Genomic DNA, 23,390 nt, shown 5'->3' with positions numbered 1-23,390 from the left:
AATATAACGTGTTTTTAACCTTCAATCTCTCACTTTTATTTTCTTTTGACGCACTAAATGACCATATGTATTTTAAAATTTCGCGCCAATTTTCATTTACGCCATTTCTTAGGCCTGGTTTACAATATAATAAAGTCGTAAGAAATTGACCAATCACAGTTGAATGTGAGGAGAATAATCGACTGTAATTGGTCAATTTCTTACGACTTTTGTGCTCTTCTAATATCGCATATCAGCCTATCGGAGCTCGGAAATTTAACTTTTGAAGCTTATTTCAGGTTGTTTTGACGCTGCAGCTGCTCAAAAGGGGATGAAAAACAGGTATCAAAAATATGTTTTAAAATTTATCTTAATCCACTTATTAAATAATCATCATGTGTATCACAATTACGTAAATTTTATATTGATTATTTCAGTCAGTGTGTTCGATATGTCTATCTTGCCGAAATATATATTTATCTGATGCTGATGATATATAACCTTGACGAGATCTTTCAAGAGTACATATATATATATATCGAAAGGAGCACAACGTTTTATTATGACTGAATCTGTAAGTCTAATACATAATATATACTATATGTATATATAAGAAATGCAATAATATATCTTATGCATGTGACATATATATATGTGTATAATTTCTCTGATGCACATATACTTATTTATAGAGGTATGAAATAAAAGTTTGATGAAATGGCATTCTAAAATACAAAATATTCTAAATTTTTATATTTTATAATAATTTCTCATGCATTTAACGTTCTGAATTAAAAGTTTTGCCATCTATCAAAAAATATCATTTATCATCAGAGAAATTCTACTATATCATTATTATTTTTATATTGATGTGGAAAAACGCATTCTTTTAATACAACATAGTAATGAAAAAGATGAAATAATTTTATATAAAATAAAACATTTTTAAAACAAACGATGAATTAGGAAACGTCTGTAAATATAATATAATATATGATACTTTTGTATGAAAAAATTATAAAAGCGCTATAGAATAACTACTAATTAACTTCAATTACAACGAGCTAATAAAAAAAAGTTAATCTTAAACTTTGAGGGCCGGGGATTAAGCGCGGCCGCAACAATAAATCACGATAACACGTGACTTCCCTTCTCACTGGTATTATGAATACCACGCGAGGAGAAAAAACGAGAGAGAGGAAAGGGGCGGGGTGCAGGGGGAACGAATATGCACGCAATGTACTTCATTGTCTCGAAGCGCGGGAATCTTCAGCGCGGCTCGTTAAGCAAAGCGAACTCCTCTCACGGTGCAAAGTTCACGGCTGCTTCACGGGGATCCTTATCTATCTAACGCGTGTCTGCACGGGCCCTCGCACGATTTTTATCACGATAATATTATACCCCTTGCGACTGCGAACGAGTCATAAATCTGTATATTCGCATCCCGCACGCATTATTCAGTATTAAATATATATAAATAGCCATTTGACTTTGAGAGTTGAATTGTTTCGCGAAAGGTCTCTCGCGTTCGCGATTTATCCTAGCGGAAAAATTAATATAGAATTGTTTTTAAATATATAATACGCGCATCTAAAATATATTGTCAGTTGCGCGTGTCGATGGATGAATAAATTTGCGCGCGAACAGATAAACGAAGTTCCCCGAATATATATATATATATAACGCAACTTTTAATGCCAAAGAGCATTCGCGTCCGTTTAATAAAATGAAAATTAATTAAGCTCTTGTTAGACGAAGAATAAATCTCACGCTTCGATATCAAGTGTTGAAATTTTATAAGTGCATTTTATTAATCGCTACCGGAATTATCATCTCTCCCCTTCCCTCTCTGCCTCTCCGAGAAACGCGCGTAACTGTTTATTCGCCCAACTGAGATCCGCGCGAAATCTTCTACGCCGCGTTGTTTACAATTTTTCCGGAAAGATGGAACAGGAAGATACAAGCGCGTCTCGTTCCATTTCGTAAATAAATTCCTTCGCCGTTGCGTTTCTCGCAAAATAAGTCTCTCGCGGGTAGGAAACTCGAGATGAGGATCCGTCCGTCATCAATCATATGTTCGCTCGCTCGCGTTTGACGGCGACGACAGATGGCGCCAGCGCGATAATCGAACCGCACAATCGCGATTCCAACAATCGCGCGTGCCGAAAGGAAATTATAAACGCGCGCGCTCGTGGCAGAAGCCCGGAAGCAGCAGCGAGACGACAAGCGCCGACTCTCATCATGTGGATGATGATCCCCTCGTACGTCTGTCGCAGGTTCCGTTTTTCGCGCCTGGCTGCGCCTGGTTACGCTTCTCCAGTTCTCCCGATTCCCGATTGCCGACGTTGCGAATCGACGACGAGGATGGCGACGATGGACACGAATAGCTGCGAGACGGCGCGCGAATAAAACGCTCCTCGAGGTAACGTTTGCCATATGCCGGGCTGCTAGAAACCGGCTGTGATTTTTGCCGTTCAAACCTTTGCCGATTGGCGCGCGTTTAATATATACTTGTCGCGGTGCTTCGATGGATTTGCGCATTAAATTCAATCGAAAATATCGAGAAGGCGACAGCTTTTTTTCTAAATTATGGATAAAATATCTCGACAGAGTTGACTCTCGCTTATTTTAGATTTGTAATCAAATTATACATGTACAACAATATACAATATTATATATATGCATAATATATATATAATATATTATACACATATATATAATGTAATATAATTTAATATTATTAAAACGCATATTTGGATGCTCTTTTGAGTAAAATTTTTTAAATCATATTATTATATGGAAAATGCAATATACGAAAACTATAGTTTTAAATGAGACATAAATAATATATAAATAAATACGAAATGCCATAGTCTGTCAACAGAGAATAATAATTTCACACGGCAGAGAGAGATATATATATCCATTCTCATATATCATTTCGAGATATAAATCGAAAAAGCAATAATGATAATTATATATTAAAGCACACAATGAGATAAAATTAACATACATTAATATAAATAAAAGATCTCATCTCTTTTCGCCAGAATACATTAGCGTATTTGATGAATTTGATCAACTTCGACTTGCGTGAATAAATTTGTACGATATTGTTTCTAAATTTATGTATATGTATATTAAAAGCAAAGAGTCATTCTCCGTCGAGTGATTAATTGTCGAGGATACAGTCGAGGAAGAACGTCGTCGTCAGCGGAGCGCGGAACGTTTCTTGAACCGAGCGACTCTCCTCCTCCGTCGTCGCCGCCGCGAGGGGTCCGGGCCGTTTTTTCTCCGCCGTTCCATCGCATCGGAGCGGTTGCCACGGTCGGCGGTGGGACGTTACCAGCAGGGAGAGACCGGCGCAAACAAAAACGCAACCTTCGTGCTTAAAGCGAAACGAGAGGCACGCCACGGTGACGAGCGTCGGGGCAGGCGCACCGTTGCACCTGCATCTCCTTGTTGCGCTCCTCCCGTTGGCACTCCTACCTTACTGATCCCTTACCGCGGGATACCGAGAATGCCCGCGAGCGTATAACGCAGCGAAGCTCCGCTTTGCTCTTCTGCCTTTCGACAGATTTTTTTTCTCATACATTACAGAATTATCAGCAATATGCATAGCAGTTGCATTCTAAAATTAAAATATTTTATTTCATATTTTCCTCGTACGTTATTGCTAAGGTATACATTATTTGAATATGATAAATATCTCGGAAACGCGGATGCTTTGTCAATCTTTTATAATCTCTACATTCTTCAAACAATTTCGCGAGAGAATTCTATGTTAATAATATCGTATAGGCAACCTAAATTGGCAAACTAAATAAAGATTCTTTCACTCTCATTACAACGTCATATAAAAAAATATCAAGTAAAGAAAAAATAATATATCACAAAAATTAAATAAGTGTTCAACTATGCATATAAAATGCAAAATAAAATAAAAATAAGAAAATTCAAGTCAATATAACTAAAATAAAGAGTAGAAATCATCTTGTACACAGGACGACAAAAAATAATAAAAAAAAAGAACTGAAAATAAGTCCCATGTGATTAAAAATAAAGTTACCGAAAAGAATACTGTCAAATAGATAGTAAAACATTATATACGTCCAACGTCTGTGTACGTATGTATGTCGTGTAAAGTAAAACTACGTAATATTTTGTTCAAGGCATGTTTTTTTCGCACGAGGAACACATAGAGCACGTAGAGGAAGCGGTGGAGCTGGTGCTCCAGCACGTACCAGAGGCACTAGAGCTGTTCGTATCGGACCGTGACGACGGACTGGAACTCGGATCGCTCAGTAACGGTTGATGCAAGTTCTTCTCTATGTCGCGCCACTCGGACTCGAACAACAGCGTCGTTTTCGCGTCTCGCGACAACGGCGGTTCGCTTACGTCGCTATCGCTCTCGTCGCTCAACGTCGACGATTTCACTCCCACTTGCGCCTGCACCTGATCCTGCGTAGGCAGATCGTAATTGATGGTCTTCACGCCGTACATGTTGCAAATGATTTTCCTGGGTCCCTTCTCGACGTGATTAGAGACGCGAGTTCTCCGTTGCTTGATCAATTGATCCTCCAAGCTGATCCTCTTCAGGCGAGGAACGCCGTAAACGACGTAGGGCGCGATCACGGAAGTAGACAGCGTGGTCGCGGAAGAAACTTCGTCGTCGTTCATCCGGGAATTGAATACCCGATCGATCCTTTCGAGGTTTACCTCGTCGTCTCCCACGAAAAATTCGGTTTCGAGAAAATTCGTCGCGCATTCCGTTTCCGAATTGTTCCTCTCGTCTCCGATATCCTCGTCGACGTGGTTGTTCCCGTCGATTTCTTCTTCCTCGTCGTAAAGACATTCGCTGGCGAACGCGTCGACCGATGGTGATCTATCCGGCGATGACTTAGAGTCATCCGCGTCGGAGGTCAGGTCCACCTGAGGTGTGTAATAACATCGCGCGATGACATCCGGAACCACCGTCGAGTTATCGTCATCCGCAGCCGGTGCAGCCGATGCACCCGGCTCGTTCTCGTTGTCCGACACTGACAACAATTCTATATCGTTCGGTGTCGGCACGTTATCTCTATAAAGCACCTGTAGAAAAAAAATTCTTTTCAATTACGCACCTTTTTGTCATTAATATTTCTCTCGTTTTTACTTTTACAGGAAATTATGTCCATTTGATATTTTATATATATATATATTCTTTTTTAGAATTTATTATATATGCATCCTTTGTAATCTTTATAATTCTTTTAAATTATTACGTACGTATTTATTTAGTGCGATTTTTTATATTAAAAATAATATTAAAAATATTAAATTATACTGTATTGTATAATAATTATTATATACACTCTATTGTATATATAATTTATATATATATATAAATATTAAAGGGACAAAATCACACCTGAGCATGCAGGCTAGCTCCATTATTATTATTAATAATTAATTTAAAATTGAGAACAAAGACAGAGGTGTAGCTCATGAAATTCGATAAAAAAAATGCATACATTCTTTGTTTTTTTACATAACATTTAATATATCAATTGTTCTATAACTAGAAAAATATAAAAAAAGAAAAAAACTAAATCTATTGTTTACTTTTGTTTTTCAGGTACTAATTAAGAAGCTCACCCTTCTGATGGTGACGGGCGGGATGTCGATGTAGCGCGAGATGGGTCTGTACCACGTATTACAGTTGCTGTGCGTATTGTGAAAATACACGCGATCTGGATAGGTTTTCGAGCGACACTGGATCCAGCCGTGATTGTCGACGAAGTCGCCGAATTCGCGCACAAGACACGACGTCGTCGTATCGTCGCGATCGTCGTGATTGATTATTGTTCGCTTCGGCGACCAAACCATGTTTTCGCTGTCCTCGCTGTTGAAATCGGTCGTCTCGGAATACATTACGTCGAATTGCGGAATAATAACGCGAATCCCGGCACTGTACGAGATGCAAATCGCGACAAGCAACGAGAATAATACACAATACACACGCGCACATCGATGCGCACGTGTTCACACCGATACATCGATAATCGACATCTAGCGGTATCACCGTGCGTTACGACTGATTACGCAGTCACGTGATAAAAGGATTTCGCGATATAGATCCTAATACAGAGGGCATCCTAATGCGTAACAGCTCCGAATTAGGGATGCAAACTATCGAAAAAATTTGCTTGTCGATACTATCGATAGTTTTCAAGATCCTTGTCGATACTATCGATAAATATCGATAGTTTTATAAGTTGTTTATATGCTATTTTTTAACTATAGATTCTCCTAGATTACATTTTCAGATACTATATTCGATAATTAAACAAAAATAAAATATAATTAAATAAAAATAAGGCTATAAATATTATAAAAACAGACAAATTTATATTAAATGTATATTCAAAATTTTATTGACTATATTTGTAATTACATTTTAAGTAAATTAGTTTTTTTGCATTATCAGAGGTTAATCTAGCACGTCGATCACTTATCGTATTTCCAGCAGTGGAGTTAATCCTCTCCGATGGAACAGATGTACCTGGTACACAGAGGTATTTCAAAGCTATTTTCTTCAAAGCATCACATTTAGTGTAGTTAATCCAAAATTTAATAACATCTTCATCTTCTGCAAGAATTGGTTCTTCCAAATAAGAATTGAAATGTACAATTGCCTGAGACAATAGTGGAATATTGTGAGAAGCTGGCAGGGTAGGACTTCGAAATTGGTTCAAAAATGTGAATAAACCTAAACAAAAAGTAACGATTTAAAAATAAAACTTAATTAAATACATGACTTATTGAAATACTTGTAGAGATCCTACTTTTTTTTTGAGATGAATCATCAGAATTAGATGAAGCCGAAGGTTGAGCATGAATAGGTGGAATAGTCGTAGAATTTAAAATCATCTTCAATTCATGTTTAATAGAAGTTGCAGCATTACCAAAGTTATTATATTGATAAAATCCTAAATTTTTAAATCTAGGATCCATAACTGTAGCAATGCTGTAATAAAATAAACAATTTTAATAATTAATTAAATTATAAAATATTAAGAATAATATATTATAAATTATATAACAATATATTATATAAACAAATTATATAAATAATTAAATAATATTAAGAATAATATAAATTTATATACCTAGGAACAGTTCGTGTTTCATATTGCAGCAATCTATCTTCACTCAACTTAATGAGGAGTTTTCGAAATATTTGCCCAGTTTTTGTTTTCATAACTGATTCTAAATTTTTTAACTCAATGAGTATTTGTTTTGTACATGGAATTAAAAGAGAAATTGTGGCATATGATTCACCACTTAGTTTTTCAGTCATAACAGCAAATATTTTCAAACAAGCTAAAATATCTGGGATACATTGTGTTTCTTCATGATTCAATAGAGGAATATTATTTTTAAATTTTAATAAAATAATATTAATACAATCTAAAGTTTTATATATACGTTGTAACATCTCATAAGATGAATTCCAACGAGTATAAACTGATTGTACTAAAGTTGTAACTTCCATTTGACGTAAATTAAGTTCTTTTTTCAATTCAGCTGATTTCTTAGGACTTGAATGAAAGAAAGTAGTTATACGCTTACATTTCTTTAAAATAATGTAAACTGAAACTTCATTTTCAGAAGATAAATTTTCAAATTCATCACTCTCAAATAATCTAAAACATTTAATTTAAACTCAATAAAATAAAGAATAATAGAAATATACACATTTAGATAAAGTTTGAGTACTTACTTCATCACATCAGTATCTATTGCAGTTAACGAAGATGATGGCTTAGTTTTTAATATGGCATGATTTACAACTAATTGTATAGAATGGGCTCCGCATGGGACATGTTTCACCTATTAAAATTGTAATACATTATATGATAAATATAAGTTTTAAATATAATTTATTTAAGTAAAAATTTACCTTTAATTTCTCACAAGTTGCTATCATGTTAGCAGCATTATCAGTCACAGCACATACTAGTTCTACATTTGGGTATATCTTCAATACTTTTTCTTGAATTAAGGATTTTAGATCTTCAGCTGTTGATGATACATCACTCACGTGAATAAAATTCAGTAATGCTGCTTGTAATTTGGATTCAAAAATGAAATGACCTGTGATCGTCAGATAAGATTCTCTGGCAACACTAGTCCAGCCATCAAAAGTTATTGCTAAATATCTATAAAATAATATAAAAACTTAGAAGAAAATTAAAAATTATTTTTTAAAAATTATTTAAAAAATTAAAATTATAAAAATATTAAAAATTATTAATTTAATCAAAAACGTAGAAGAAAAATATAAAAAACTAAAACATTTGAAAAAACATACTTGACAGTATTTAAAATAGTTGAAATTTTCTCTTTCACCTCGTGATACATTTTTGGAATTAAAACATTAGTGACTGTAGGTCGACTTGGCAAACAATATCGTGGATTCAATTCATACACAAATTCTTGAAATCCAATGTCATTTACTATGCTCAAAGGCTGAAGATCTCTAGTAATAAATTTTACTAATGCTTTATCCAATATAATTTTTTGTTTACTGTTAGCACCATAATAGTCTTTTCTTTTTTATAAACTTCTTCAATGACGGCTGATTCTTAGAACGTTTTCGAGGCAAATTTTTTTTAGTTTGAACACTGAAACAATAGAAATTATTAACAAACATGAGCCTATACAAACGCTAAAAGGAAATAAATTTATAATATTTGTACCAATGATTCTCAGTTTCAATTTCTATTCTTGTTCCTTCAGGTTCACTTCCACTGGGGGTAGAATGTGAAAGGCTCTCTTCCTCTTCAATAGATTTTTTTAATTTGGAGGCATGATAGCGATGTAGATGATCCCAATAATTACTTGTATTACCACTGTTATAAATTTCAGTATTACATATTATGCATACAGATAATTTCTTATTGTTTGGATCTTTTTTAAAAAATTCCCATACTTTTGATTTCTTCATCCTTGTTTTTACACTAAACAACAAAAGAATAAATTTATTAGATAAATTTTAAAAATATAAAAATATTAGCATTTTTTAAAATAAATTATTACTTACTTCGAAATTTGACATTCAGACTGAGAGTTTGATACAAGAAAGCCTTGTAATGTTGATTGTTTCTGCTTTTTTGCAGGTTGGGGATCATCAACTATTGATTCTATAAGTACAGATAAATAACAGAATAGAGTAATAAATACACAATATTTTATAAATAACTTTAATTTGTTTTGCATGTAATTTTAATATAATTCAAATTATTAACTTACCATTTTCCTCTTCCCAATGCATATTGCGTGATAATAATAACGAAAATTGAAATAACCTCACTTTTAAAAAGTTAAATTATCTGTCAAATTAAATTATTCATTAATATCAAGTTAGGATATATAGTTGTTAACATTGATAATAATGTAAGTCGTAGACGGTAGACGCAAGTAACGCACAAGTTTTGGCATATGAAATTTTCGATTGTAGCACGTTTTTACGACATCCTAAACTTGTGCGTTACTTACAATATTTACGTCTATCGTCTACGACTTCATAAACTCATACCTAAACGTCATACCCAAACAAAAAGCACGTAAAAACTTCGACAATTAGGCTGCGTTCGGAAATCGAAAACATCACATGTCACTTCTCTAAAGGCCAGAGCACAGACTTTTGCATAACGCATAACGCATATGCATAAGAAATTCAACCAATCGAATTTCTTATGCTTATGCGTTATGCGTTATGCAAAAGTCTGTGCTAGGGCTCTAACTCTATAAAAGAGAGGGAATGCACTCGAGTCACTCAGATGAGGATGGTTTTTGAACGTACTCTTATCGATATCGATAGAGACTTCTCCTTCACCTTCTTGTCGACAACTATCGATAGTTGGTCTTGTCGATAGTATCGATAAATATCGATAAACTTTGCATCCCTACTCCGAATTTCAATTCGCGCACGCGATAACGTAAGTGCAGTTTGTCGCGTAATTTTACTCGAGTGTTTTTCGGGAACGTAGTGGCGACCAACGATGGAATTACGGCGATCCTTCCTTCGAAACGAGAAGAGAAGCCTTCTGTACATTCAAGGTAAGAAGAGTTCTTATAATTTTCATGTAAACAAATTGGCTAGAATCGTAGGTGAACGCGTTGTATGCGGGAACCGCCATTTTAGGTTAGATTGCACTTGCATAAAAATATTAAAATGTTTGTCGTTCTAGGCTTCGTTTTTGGAGAAGAGCTTCGAAGATATTCTCGTGTAAAAGGATATTCGTTGAAAGTTACGAAAGCTTCAAGCGAGAGGATATTACTAATTCTTCAAGTTTCATTCACTTTGTGAAAACGAAGCCTGGTATACCGAAGATATTTTACACTCTCGATCGAGAGTTTTTTTACGCAGGTGATTGTTTCCTTTTTTCTGGTTGTCTAAATTCATTAGGCTGCTCGCGGTTTCAAACGCCCAAGATTTGAGAAAGACAAGATTACAAAAGAGGTCAGGAGGTCTTGCTGACCAAGACGCGGACGTCTGAGTTTTTTTTTTCATCCATCTTTTTCCGGAAGGAGCGTCGATAGAATGCGTAATGCAATACGGTCCCGATGCACGCACGGCTTATTATTCGCGACCGTGTGTGTGCATAGTTTATTATTCGCGACGTACCTTAGAGAAAGAACGCTCGGCGATCCCGCTAAAAAATCTGGTTCTTGTCTTGTTCTATATCCTTTTTTTTTTCTCAATACCCGCTTTTCTCTGAAATTCTTTATTTTCCATCGGTTTAGAATATGCAATGAATATATACGCAACAGCTGTTGTGGTCATTTGACACGCGCAGAGTTTTTTTCTGCACATTTATCCATTTTTTAATAGTACTTTTTTCTTTGCTAATTTTCCTATTTAACCTATTTATATGTATATTTATATAAGTTTATATATATATATATATATATATATATATGTATTATTTATTTTATATAATTAAAAAAATTAATTTCTTGTTTAGAATTTATTTGTTCCGTAGAAATTTTAAAAGATATTCAAAATGTTATAAATCTTTGTAAGAGATTGTATTAAAATATGTACAGAGAATAGAAATAAGCATTTTTGTTTTCTGTACATTTTAATACATTATCTTACAAACCTGTTGTCATTTTAAATATAATCTCTCATAATTTTTATGTGACAAATGAGCTTTAAGCAAAAAATAAATAATAATTTTTAATTAATATAAAATATAAAATATAGCAGATATATAAGGCATTATAATATATTGTATATTATATACAACATATTACTAATTTACATTTTATAACATTTTATTATTTTAAAATTTAATTAACAAATTAATGCTTTAACTAGCTGATTTTTGTCAAAAAATATTAATAAAACGTTAATTAACTAATAATATTTTTTGACAGAAATCAGCTTACTGTCAAAAAATATTAATCGAGGTTAAAGTTCTATAACATTCTCTCTATTTAAAACATATTATTTTAAATTTTATAACATTATTAATATAATGTTTATAACATATATGTATAGTCAGCTGATTTCTGACGAAAAATATTAATAAGGTGGTAATTTGCTAATTAAATTTTAAAGTAATAATATATTATAAAATGTAAAATAGTAATATGTTGTAAATAATATGTTATAATAACCCATCTGCGATTAATATTTTTTGACAGAAATCAGCTGATTAAGGAGTTAAATTGCTAATTAATATTTAAAATAATATGTTATAAAAATTAAAATAATAATATCTTTTAAATAATATGTCATAATTATTTTTTACAGTTATCAGTTGGAGTTGCCCGGACCGCCGAGCCGAGCCGAGCCGAGCCGACCCGATCCGAGCCGAGCCGAGCCGAGCCGAGCTCCGAGCTCGCACGTACGCCCCCCACCGCGCCTCTCCCCCCACCCCCCGGCGCCACTCGTTGCGCGACCTGAAGGTGGCATCACTGCGTACGCCGCGATCACCGCCATTACGTGTTTGCGACCTTGGCGTGCTGCGCGTCCCATAACTGGCACAAACCTGTCTGTTGCCAGGTGCATTTTCGGTTGTTCGCGATCAACGTTTACACGCTCATCGCCGGTCCGCGATAGTACAAGTGTGAGTTTAGTGTTTTTAATTATCGTACAAAGCCGATTGCGTCGCGAAATCGTGTACCGACATCGTGATGGCGATCGCACGGGCGGATCGAATTACCGTTGCGCTTTCGACGCGAATTTCCCGAGTTTTTCGGCGTTGTCGATCCGATTTCTACGTCGTTGAATTGTGATATATAAAACATAGCGAACTGTAGTGCCTATTTCTTGGAATATCGGCGACTCCTGAGTGCGTCGTGAAGTAGTCGCCGCATCATCGTCGTTCGATGAGGCCTTCCGATAAGTGGGCCTTGAAAAAAGCGGCGACGCAAAAACAGAGCATCGGTTTTATTCGCGCGCGAATAAGCTCTCGCGATTCTCGCGTTTTACCGAAACGCGTCGAAATGTGATATCTAAAATCTGGGCGTCGCCGCGCGTCGCGACGAAAAAAATAACGCGAGTGCAAGTGTTTCGAATGAGTGCCATAAAGGAACGGTGCGGAGAGAGAGAGAGAGAGAGAGAGAGAGAGAGAGAGAGAGAGAGAGAGAGAGAGAGAGAGAGAGAGAGAGAGAGAGAAGTGGGCCGGGCCAGGCATCGGGCAACGGCGGAGCAACGATAGGGTAAATATAATTTATAATTTATTTAACTTTTCATTTGTTATTTGTGAGATTATCTATTTATCTTCGCGATAATGATTTAAAATTTACATTGTATAATAATGAATATAAAATATCCTGGATTTTATATTTTGAAATACTTAGAATATTTATTAATAAATATAATAATTTTTTAATAATAAATATTTTAATAATAAATATTTGTATATGTATAAAATGCAATTTTTACATTGTATTATATTTAAGAGATATGTAGATATAATTATTTATGTAATGCGTACCTAGATTTTTTTACTATTATATTTAAATTAAAATATTTAATAGTAAAAATAAATAGTAAAATATTTTAATTTAAATATTTTTTATAATTATTTCTATCTTTCTTTAAAAAATATTTCTATGCAAATTAAGTAGTTTTTTAATATCTTAAAGTAAATAACAAAAGTTAACTATGCGCATAATACAATCATTTTGAAACATTAAAATTAATATTAAAATTTTCAAATTAATTTTAATATTTCAAAAAATGATTTAAAATATAAATTATTTAAATATTTTAATAATTGTTTTAATATTTATACTTTATATTTTACAGATTAACATTGTCTACAATTCCGCATCATCAAATTGGTAAGTGTTGAATTATTAAAAATTTTAAGGTATAATGTATTTGTGAAAATTATATCAAATATTTTAATACATATACATATATATATATATATACATATACATATATAAAAGTATTAGGAATAAATCTCTTTTCTCTGATAATTATAATATAATTTGCAATAATAGATGAATCGGTAAAATTCTTTTTATTCTTATTTTCATTCTTGCAAATTGTTTGATATCCAAATTTACCTTTTTTTATTTTTATACTTATTACACATTAAAAGAATTAAAGTGTCAAATTAATCGTAATATTATATATAAATATATATTATATATATCACAAATTCATTATCTCGAAATAAATGAATTAAGATAAATTATTGTATATATGTTTAATTTTTGAATGTGTATTATAATAGAGATTTTTTCAACGTGCATTTGTTATAAACATAAAAAATAAGAAATGTTAAATGTGTTATAAAATAACACATTTCAATTAATTTAATAGAACGCGCGTTAATAATTAAATTATATCTATTTTTATAATGCGCTAATTTTATTTTTTCTCCAAATTTATTTATGCAAGTTTATCGATAACTTGACTTCTAATATCTTATTTTATCAACTGTAGTAATAAATATGTAGGTAGATAATTCTATTAAAAAGTAACTAATAAGCTTTTTATAATTATTTTCATGAAATAAATTATGTCATGAAAATAATTCTAAGAAACTTATTGAGTTACTTTTTAATGAAATTATCTACCTATATGTTTATTATTACAGTTGATAAAATAAGATATTACTATAAAAATAACGATTTTTTTTATATTGTTAATAAATCTTAAATATCCAAATATTGAAAATTAAAAATAATTTCTTGAGAATTCAAACAAATTTATATCTAAATATCTATTTATTTAAATACATTTTCCCTTTCTAAAAAAGGCATGTTAAATGTTAAGTCGATTTTCAAAAGTCTCGAAGTATTTTGTTGCCTCTTTTTCACGATGCTGATCAACTATCAACCATCTCGATACGTGTTGTGTGTTATATTCATATAGTATCAAGAGGCTGTCATCGCTCATCGCGAAGGTTAGCAGTTAGTCCACAATAAAATTAAATAAAATAATATTAATGTTTTAAATTTGTTATAATATTTTAAACTTGATTAATATTCTTGATAGTTATCAGCTGATAACTATCAAAAATATTAACCGAGTTTTAAATATTATAACATATTATTTAAAACATTATTATTTTATTTAATTTTATTTTGGACAGCCTCTCTCGAGAGGCCTCTCATTGCCACCCCTGCGAGGGTTAGCAGTTTGACAGTTTGTTTAAAATAAAATAAAATATAATAATATGTTTTAATACTTTAAATTCGACTAATATTTTTGACAGTTATCAGCTGATTTCTGTCAAAAAATATTAATCGCGGAAAAAGTATATATTATAAGTACATATTATAACATATTATATTATTTACAACATATTATAATTAAAATAATAATATTTTGTAAGTAATATAATATTTTGTAAGTAATATAATAGTTATAATACTTTATCTGCGATTAATATTATTTGGCAGACATCAGCTGATAACTGTCAAAAATATTAATCAAATTTAAAGTATTAAAATATATTATTTAATTTAATTTAATTTTGTTTAAACTGTCAAACTGCTAATCCTCGCGATGACAGCTTCTCGATGCTAGGAATATAACGCACAACGCGAATCGAGACAGCCAATCAGCATCGCGAAAAAGAAGGCAACACTACTTGCGAGAATCGACTTAACATGCCTTTTTTAGAAAGGAAACCTGATCTTATTAACTGCGGTTTATTTGCGTAATGGCTAACAATAAAATATCCGATGTTTGTGGATGAAAAGAAAAGTCTAACTACGTATATGCATTAGGAGAAAATCCTTGGCACCTTCGCACAAATAATCTCATTCGGATTATGTTAAAGGCCGAATCGTGATTTACTGTCACGCCGGATTGCTCTATTTTTCCGCTTCATTATTAGGCATTTACATACCTATGACCTCGTCTATAGAAAGTAATAATACGACGCTGAAAAAATTTATCCAATGCTGACCTTTCCTTTCTATGACTATTACTCTTGAACAAAAACGTTTACCTCCCACTTCCTCTCTCTCGCTCTCTTTCTCTTTCTTTTTCTCTCTCTTTTTGGTATCCTCTCTCTTTGCCCTTTGAGGATCCCTGTAAATTTGTAAATTTGTTTAAAAATTGCTTTCCAAAATCCATTATTGCTGCGTACAATTTTATGTTTAAAATATTTTTTTACATGTGTAGAGAATGGATATTTATTTAAATAATTACAAAATATTTTCAATTACATTTGATATTGAAAATTAAGAATCTTTTTTTCGAGCTATGTGCAAACGCGTTGCTCTTTATTCTGATCCTTTTATAGAAAGAAAATGCGAGAAAGAGAACGATGGATTTGTGCAAGATTTGAGAGCTCGCTTGCGATATGCTGTAAAAAAACGACAGAAAAAAATAAAACGATAGACGGTTAGGTCTACCGCGAGCATCTTGTAACTCGAGAGTTTCTCGGACCTTTGATCGTAGCGCGAGGGATGTAGTTCTTTATTCGTGGATCCGTTTGTAATCGTGCGCAAATACAGTGTGCGGATATGAGGTTTCCTCATTCTTCTCTCCTGCTCGAACGGTCATATCCGAGTTCCATCCAGCTTTTATGGCCGCGTAGAGGATGGTGGTATCTTTATACGTTAGTATCTAAAAATAGCAACTACACGCTGCAGTAATATCGCAAAAATACGCACGAGTGTGTTTAAGCTTCAAGTGTGTAGCGCATTCTCGTTAAATTACTTCAATAAGGACGGCGCGTCTTGTAAAATAGACTCCACTTTCATATTCACGAGTTAAACGGGCCTTACTTGTACCGGGGCTGCTTATTCCATTCTCCTTAAGAATGATAAAGAACCGGAGAAGTACCGGATACGATAAGATATACCGTCTTAGTGATCCTCGAACGTGCGCAAAAATTCCTCTCCATGTCGAATACCTTTACATACATGCGCGCGCGTTCACGCCTGAGTTGTCTCTTCGCCACGTTTGCCTGCGTTCGCGGAATCCGTCGTGAGAGGAAATGTAGTAAAAGGAAATGGTAAAAAGACGCCAGTCGGGGAATTTATAGTTTAAAATTAAAAGGATCTCTGTGCACAACACGCGCGCGAGAAAGAGACGAAGACGAAGACAAAGACAAAGACAAAGACGAAGGGATGACGAGAGGAAGGGAGGAAAAACCATGTGTGCGAAGAGAAGCGCAAAAGGAGGAGAAGGATGATGATGAGGACTATCGAAGCGAGGTTCGCGTTGCTTGTGACGATGGCAATGTTGATGGTGGCGATGGTGGTGATGGTGGTGGTGGTGGTTTGGACCGTTAGTTGGCCCCAGCACCAGCGGGAGCGTTGTCCGGGCACTGCGCGTTACTATTCCCCATCCTCTCTTTTACCACCGCATTTCTCTTCTCTTATACACGACGCGTTCTCTCTCTCTCTTTTTATCTCTCTTTCGGTCAAGCCCGCATTCATTCTCTACCGCGGACTTCCCCGGGACGACCCTTCCGCCGAACCAATATGGCCGATGGGATGCCACCTTCCTCCATCGCATCGGTAAAAAGGCGCACCAGCCACGAAGAATCTGCGTGTTTTGCACTCTTTATAATCCCCGGCTATTCGCCGTATCCCCCGTATTTGATTTTATCCGAGGAATTTCGCTCGAGGAAGACACACATCCAGACTCTTCGTCTGGTTTCTTCCGATTGATTCCAACTATAATTCGAACTATATACTTTGAGAAGCGATCGTCAGGTTTCTTTTCTTCAAACATCTCGATATAATTTACGATTAAACAAAAATATTTACCACGAATTAAAATATTTATTTAAAGATATTTTGACATAATTAGTACATATTTTTACATCAATTTTTTTTTTAATTATTCCACACTATATATACATATAAAAATAGAAAGATGTAAGAATGAAATCTTCTTTTCCGTAGAAAATGTGTTTATGCATCACGTTTTTATTCACATATTTTGCGCATCATTAATTATTCATACGAGACTGCAAAACACAAATTCCACGTGGTTAGCTCTTTTTTTGCCACCACTCGCAAAATAATTTAACACTGAAGACGGAAATTTTGTTTATCGTAATTGAATATATTAATGGATATTTTCATTGTTCTTTTCAAGTTTTTAGGATTTTAGGATTTATATATCGCGCACATAAACTTAAAAAAGCATCAAACATTTAAAGTTTAAAGCATTTAAGTCTTTTACCTTACAATACAGTAATGGCTATTTATCAGCGAGTGTTTCATTACCTAATCATTCATATTTTTTTCAAAACGTTTAGAAAATTCTTATGACCTTGTAAGAGAGATTTTAGAGAAAAAGCCGAAACAATTTATCTTTCTTCACATCACAATACCTTATAACTTATTACGCAACGCACGCTGTTGTATTTGTATTTGTATATGTAATACGCACATGATGATAACACATACACAATGAATGTATTATCTCATTCACACGGCGCTTAATAAGATAATCTGCTCGGATAGATTCGTTAGAATTTAGACGAATCAATCTATACTCCTGCAATTAAATTAAGATATTAATATGTATATACATTTCAACATAATTTAATTCTCGAGTTAGTATGTTGATTTATAAAACTACACAGCAGTGAACAGAAATCTTCATTAAATTTCGCAATTATCTTATAATTATTTCGTGGGTCGACTTTAATTTTGAAAAAAATTTCTCTTTCATATCCTAGAGAGTTTGCGCAACACTAAAGACATTTCCCGGGGTACTTGTAAAGAGACGATATACATATAATTGAAGCACACGATATTCGCACTAAACATTGTTTCACCAAACGTCTAATATAATATGTATAGTTATCGATGGAATGTTCGTTTCGAGACTGTTGACGAAACGACATTGTTAAACGAACTGAGTGCCGCGACTTGATCGCTGGGCCAGTGGGTCCCCTCGTCTGCTTCTCTCCGCAAGGATAACAGTTCACGGGTGTACCGTTCACGCTAACGTTATCCGCGCCGTTTTAACATCGTATCTCCAACTTCGTCATGATAATCGAAAGTAAGAAAGTGAATACCGGGATGAGCGAATGCGGTCAAACAAGCACGAAAATTATTGAACTTGTCAAAAGTTGACAAATTCTCTAGCGCTCAGCTGATCGCAACAGCTGATTTGATTAACCGATATAGCTCGAGAAATAAGTTATCGCCGATTATATTATTATCAAATTTTTTCTATTTTATTCCAGAAATCATTTCGAAACCATTAATTCGTAATAAATATATCATATATATAAACATTTTTTTATATAAAGATGAAAATTTAGAAACAGAGATGATTTGTGACACTTTTCTGCATATGACAATAAATTATTACATCAGTCTCATATTTATTATTGGGGCGCATTTAAATTTACGCATTTTCTGACTAAATTTAGAGTTATCTTCACGCGCACAGCTATATGTCTGCGACGATGACAAATTGTTAGGCTAGAGAAATACAGATCGCACAAGCGAAAGAATTCTAGCGAGATCGGTCGGCCGATAACGATCGTAGAAACGCTGCTATGCGGAATAATTCTCCGTCGTAGCTCGTTCGTGCGTTGAACCTTCGCGATGTGACCTTGTTAAAGAAACGGCTAACGGGGACACGGCGAACGCTAGATCGCGATGCCGATAAAACGATTCCAATTTAAATGTACGGCGCGCCCTTGACACGTGCGTAAACCAGCGAATGGCGACAACTCGATCGAGCTTTGATCGCGAATTAGATAGACGGATCGTGAGATAAAACAGACTCGTTGTCACCTTGACCCTTAGGAGTGTCTGATTTGCCTGATACGACTAGCCTTGACCTTTCTAAAATACCTTATCAACGTCACTTAAATTTTAGACGAAAAATTGTGCGCAATTTTGTCAATGAATCATTTAACTTGCGGTTCGCAATTCTCATGATAATTTTCGGTCATCGTTATCGGGACATCTTGGCGGAAAATCGATGCCCATTTCTCTTTCACGGTCGCCGACTTTGGTGCCCGCTTTAGATTCGCTCTTGCTACGTTACACCAAAATACGTGGCCTTAACGACTTCATATAGCGAAAAGTCGGATCTTGCGACTCTCGATGGAAGGCGATACACAAACTCCGGCAAAAGCGCCGGGAGGCGCGTCTTCTCGCGCCGACGAAAGTAGGATCGCGCTCGATTTTCACTCTCCGTGTTTTCGATTACATAAGTAGCCGTTGAACGCGAAGACGCGGCTTACGGTTTAATAAAACAGTTATGTTCGCTTACATTCAGCACCGCTGAACTCGTGTGCTCGTTGACTCCTTCTTCGAGACGCCGACGACTTTATCAGTCGACGAATTAATATATCGAGTTCATATATATCCGTGTTCATCGACACATACTCTGCTGTGTCTCTCAGTAATTTGCGTAAGACGCGAAATAACTATGTTTAATTAAGGCTCGGAGATTACAAATCAATCTTGCGAATCGAGTGAAAATTCAATTATATACATATTATTGCTCCGAAGACAACAAGGGATTTGTTGAAAATTGCATTTATATTTTACGATATAACGGTACCATACGGGTTTCAATGGATTTAGATTAAATTTTTGTCGTCACTAATAAAAAATGTAATTTGTTTCTCGCGACGCTCTTTTCCCCCGAGGGCCAATCGAGGTCCTCGCTAAACGGTGGACACTTTCGCTCATCGTGTCCTTGGGAAGGCTGAACGCACATCTGACGATCCGGGGGATTACCTTACCTTACCGTATGCGTAACGCGCAGCGCGACACGATACGTTCCGTTAGAACGACCCTACTGACTCGATTCGCCGGCGCCGAACCGACAAGTGCAATCAGGGCTCGAGGCGACAAATTGCATCGGCGCTAAAATCCATTCATCGCTTATTATTTTATCGATTTTTAACGATTAATTTATTTCCAACTCATTTTAATTCATATTTAAAAAAAAATGAAAAAATAACACAATTACAAAGCGATATACAAATTTTTTACATTTTTTAAATATGAAGATTTAAAATGATTTAGAAATGAACTTTTCAATTGGTTCATAATAATACAAATATATTAGAAAGATTTCACCCGAGTCTGTCGTTTCATTCGAATTTATTTAAATTTCATGTTTCAAATATATAATGTAGCAAAATTTTTAATATATATGTATTTCTAAATTTTATGACTTGCTTTATCAAGAAATATCCAGATTTTGATATGATGCAAGAAAAATGAATATGGATAAAACTGTATTAGAATACGAACAGCCCCGGGTTTAAGTATCTATAAGAGATTTTCCGTGTTTATTATTTATTTATTGAAAACGCAAACGGGTATTTTTAAAACTTCTTTCTTTTTGATCTTTTATCGGTATTAATATATTTGTATATCGCGATCTTGATGCAAAATATTAAATATTCCTTTTAAGAATCTATTATTCACCGAGAAGTGAAAACAAAAAAATCAGAAACCGGCGTTGTTTCTTCTACAGTAATCTACAGGAAGAAGTAGTCTCGCCCAAGTAGACATAATGCTTGTCAATATTAAAAAAGGGATTTCTTCTAAATAATCACCGGTTTGTCGTGCAAATACTCGACGCATACACATATAGATACGGATACTTGTCCTATTCGTGATTAACTATCCGTCTAACGGTGTCCGGATTGTAACATTCGGCGATTAGCTAACGTCTTGATTGCGCAATGACAGTTACGCAACGCGGCAACATGATCTGTAAAAGTGTTACGGCTGTGGAATAAAATGCCTCGCGTCCCGTCCTCCGTCGTGATTCCTTTTTCGGTCTTTCTTCGTTGTATCGTCTCTCTCTGTCATCGGAGCGACCCGAAAGCGAGACGAAAAGAGACGAAAAGAGACAGAAAGAGACAGAAAGAGACAGAAAGAGACGGATTATTCTCGAACTCTCACCCACAGCCTTGACCTACTGAACCCAGGCGATTCTCGATCTTACCGAATCTTTTTCCTTCGCACAAGACAACGAATCGCGAATAAAAATCATAAAGTTTCGGGTGGATGTTTTGAAAACTCGTTGGAAATAAATCAGGATTGCGTTCGAAGAGAGTAATTCATAAATCGTTATTTTTAAACACCCATATTTTGACGGTTCTGTCATTGAAATGTCATTTAAACCGCCCACTTTTCATTTTATTTTTACATACACATATATATATAATGAACGGTTTTTGTTATTTGATTCGATTCATTTGCATCTCTTGGCCAAGTATCGCCAGACAGACGACGATAAGCTGCGAGAGTCGGGTGAAAATTGTATTACCGATATTATCTAACGATGGAAAGTAGCGCAAGGCCGCTTTCTTCTTACTCAACCGACTATTACACCTGAACACTGTAACACGCCGGCAGGCTCTTTCTCTTTTCGAACCGTCGCGCTGTCCGCGGAAGCGAGAAATTAATGCGGTCGTCGAAGAATCGTTCCTCCCGAGGAGAAGAAACGCGTGGAAAAGTGGATTTTTACTCTCGAATGCCTTTTTCAAGCCACGAATCAATTTTTTAAGAGGCTATCTATATATCATATATCGTCAACTGCTTTTTTGAAACACGCTAAGAAACCAGATCGTCAATATTTCCATTTGCATTACAAATAAATCTCGTTTCATCTACATGCGATATTGAGAATCATTTTTCCTCAAGTCCATTTTTCCTCCTTTTCGTACATTCATACACAAAACAAGGTTGAGAATTGCAGGTGTTTTCTTAGCATTTTATCATACTTGTTATTCATTACAAACTCAATTTAATAATTTTATAAATAGTCCAGAGCGCACAATACTAGTACCTATTATTACAATGACTATTGACATTGAATCGTTGGTACCAAGTATTGAAACGTTAAATGGGAATCTCATAAGATGAGATCGTTTAGGATTACCGAAAAAAAGCTATCAGAAATTTAATTTTGTTACATATGTTATCGTGACTAGTATGAGTAATATTACATATTAATCTTGCGAGACTTGCGGATAGAAAAAGAAAAAAAAGACAACGTAAATGAAGATTGAAAACGCATACATCAGGATGCGTAATGCTTGTTATTACACGTGTCTCTTCCGCGGTAACGGGATAAGGAACCAAACCGACCGGCCTACTTACGCGCGGACGTTCACGTACATTGAGCCGAGTCCGCGTCCCACGAATCGCCTCGAGACTCGAGACCCAAGACGCGCATGTGAGCCGTGTGACACGTAGCACGTAATCCCGGTAATTTATAGCCGAAATCACCAAACAATCACCGTCGAGGTGAACTATTCGCGAGGTCAAAACCTTCTCTCTTATCATTAATTAATATACAGAAAATATACGCACCAGGAATGTGAGAATTTTTAATTTACTTCGTTACACGATATTGCGCGCCGATACTGAATAATAATAATAAAAGTTTATGTCTAAATAATACAAATATTATTTGCAACTAATTATTGGATTCGTATATTTTATAAAAAAATTATATTGAAAGATGTTTTTGCTATTTGTTCATCGATCGAGATTTTTATGTGCTGACCATGTACGTCGATTTTTTTGTTTCAGTAAAGAAAAATGAAAAAGATCGAGATATTCGCCGGATAATAGGAAAGAAGCATGTGAAATAAACTGGGAACAAGAAAATTGATTCGATCGATTTTTCTGACCATTTTGGCATCGAGTGCTACAAGATCGACATGCGTAGTTATTCGACGCGAATCGCTTCTTGAGGAATCACGCGGTGAGGATCCAGACCAGCCAACAGGTAGATACGCGAAAGAATTTCATAATTTGCTCAACTGGCAACATAGCGGCTAACAAGAGCAAAGTTACGATGCTCGCTGGCTCGTTGAAAACCAATTTCAGCTTGTCGCGAAGCCGCAAGTTTGAAGCAAAAAGGAGCGACCATTGATTAGCTCCAATTTTATAACGCAACCGGATATAACGCCGGATTC

At 34.7% G+C, this 23,390-nt stretch overlaps 2 protein-coding genes and 2 long non-coding RNA genes across 5 annotated transcripts; 1 reads left to right on the top strand and 3 right to left on the bottom strand.

Moving 5' to 3' along the window:
* Positions 1–3,929: 3,929 nt before the first annotated feature.
* LOC145937149 (uncharacterized) lies at positions 3,930–6,137 on the bottom strand. The gene is made up of 2 exons (XM_083040030.1): positions 5,617–6,137; positions 3,930–5,070 (listed from the first exon to the last, which is right to left on the bottom strand). The coding sequence occupies exons 1-2, from the start codon at positions 5,890–5,892 to the stop codon at positions 4,147–4,149; spliced, it is 1,200 nt and encodes a 399-aa protein (XP_082896156.1). The 5' UTR covers positions 5,893–6,137; the 3' UTR covers positions 3,930–4,146.
* Positions 6,138–6,372: 235 nt separating this feature from the next.
* LOC145937663 (zinc finger BED domain-containing protein 4-like) lies at positions 6,373–8,544 on the bottom strand. The gene is made up of 6 exons (XM_083040861.1): positions 8,336–8,544; positions 7,925–8,183; positions 7,745–7,854; positions 7,131–7,667; positions 6,807–6,988; positions 6,373–6,730 (listed from the first exon to the last, which is right to left on the bottom strand). Exons 1-6 carry the CDS (start codon positions 8,383–8,385, stop codon positions 6,393–6,395), a joined length of 1,476 nt encoding a protein of 491 aa, XP_082896987.1. The 5' UTR covers positions 8,386–8,544; the 3' UTR covers positions 6,373–6,392.
* A 193-nt stretch (positions 8,545–8,737) lies between these two features.
* LOC145937665 (uncharacterized) lies at positions 8,738–9,290 on the bottom strand. The gene is made up of 4 exons (XR_014425602.1): positions 9,277–9,290; positions 9,068–9,167; positions 8,957–8,984; positions 8,738–8,876 (listed from the first exon to the last, which is right to left on the bottom strand). It is a non-coding gene; the product is annotated as an uncharacterized LOC145937665 (long non-coding RNA).
* Positions 9,291–9,941: 651 nt separating this feature from the next.
* Positions 9,942–23,190, top strand: LOC145937664 (uncharacterized). Of its 2 annotated transcripts, XR_014425601.1 has the most exons (5): positions 9,942–10,086; positions 10,218–10,396; positions 11,789–12,699; positions 13,292–13,326; positions 23,002–23,190. It is a non-coding gene; the product is annotated as an uncharacterized LOC145937664 (long non-coding RNA). The 2 variants fall into 2 exon arrangements; XR_014425600.1 differs by lacking the exon at positions 10,218–10,396.
* The last annotated feature ends 200 nt before the right edge of the window (positions 23,191–23,390 follow it).

Source organism: Prenolepis imparis, unplaced genomic scaffold (genome assembly GCF_030444845.1).
Source record: "Prenolepis imparis isolate NDT839.2.m4 unplaced genomic scaffold, iyPreImpa1.0 SCAF_6, whole genome shotgun sequence".
Lineage (NCBI taxonomy): Eukaryota > Metazoa > Arthropoda > Insecta > Hymenoptera > Formicidae > Prenolepis > Prenolepis imparis.
This window is presented reverse-complemented; position numbering and strand designations above follow the sequence as displayed.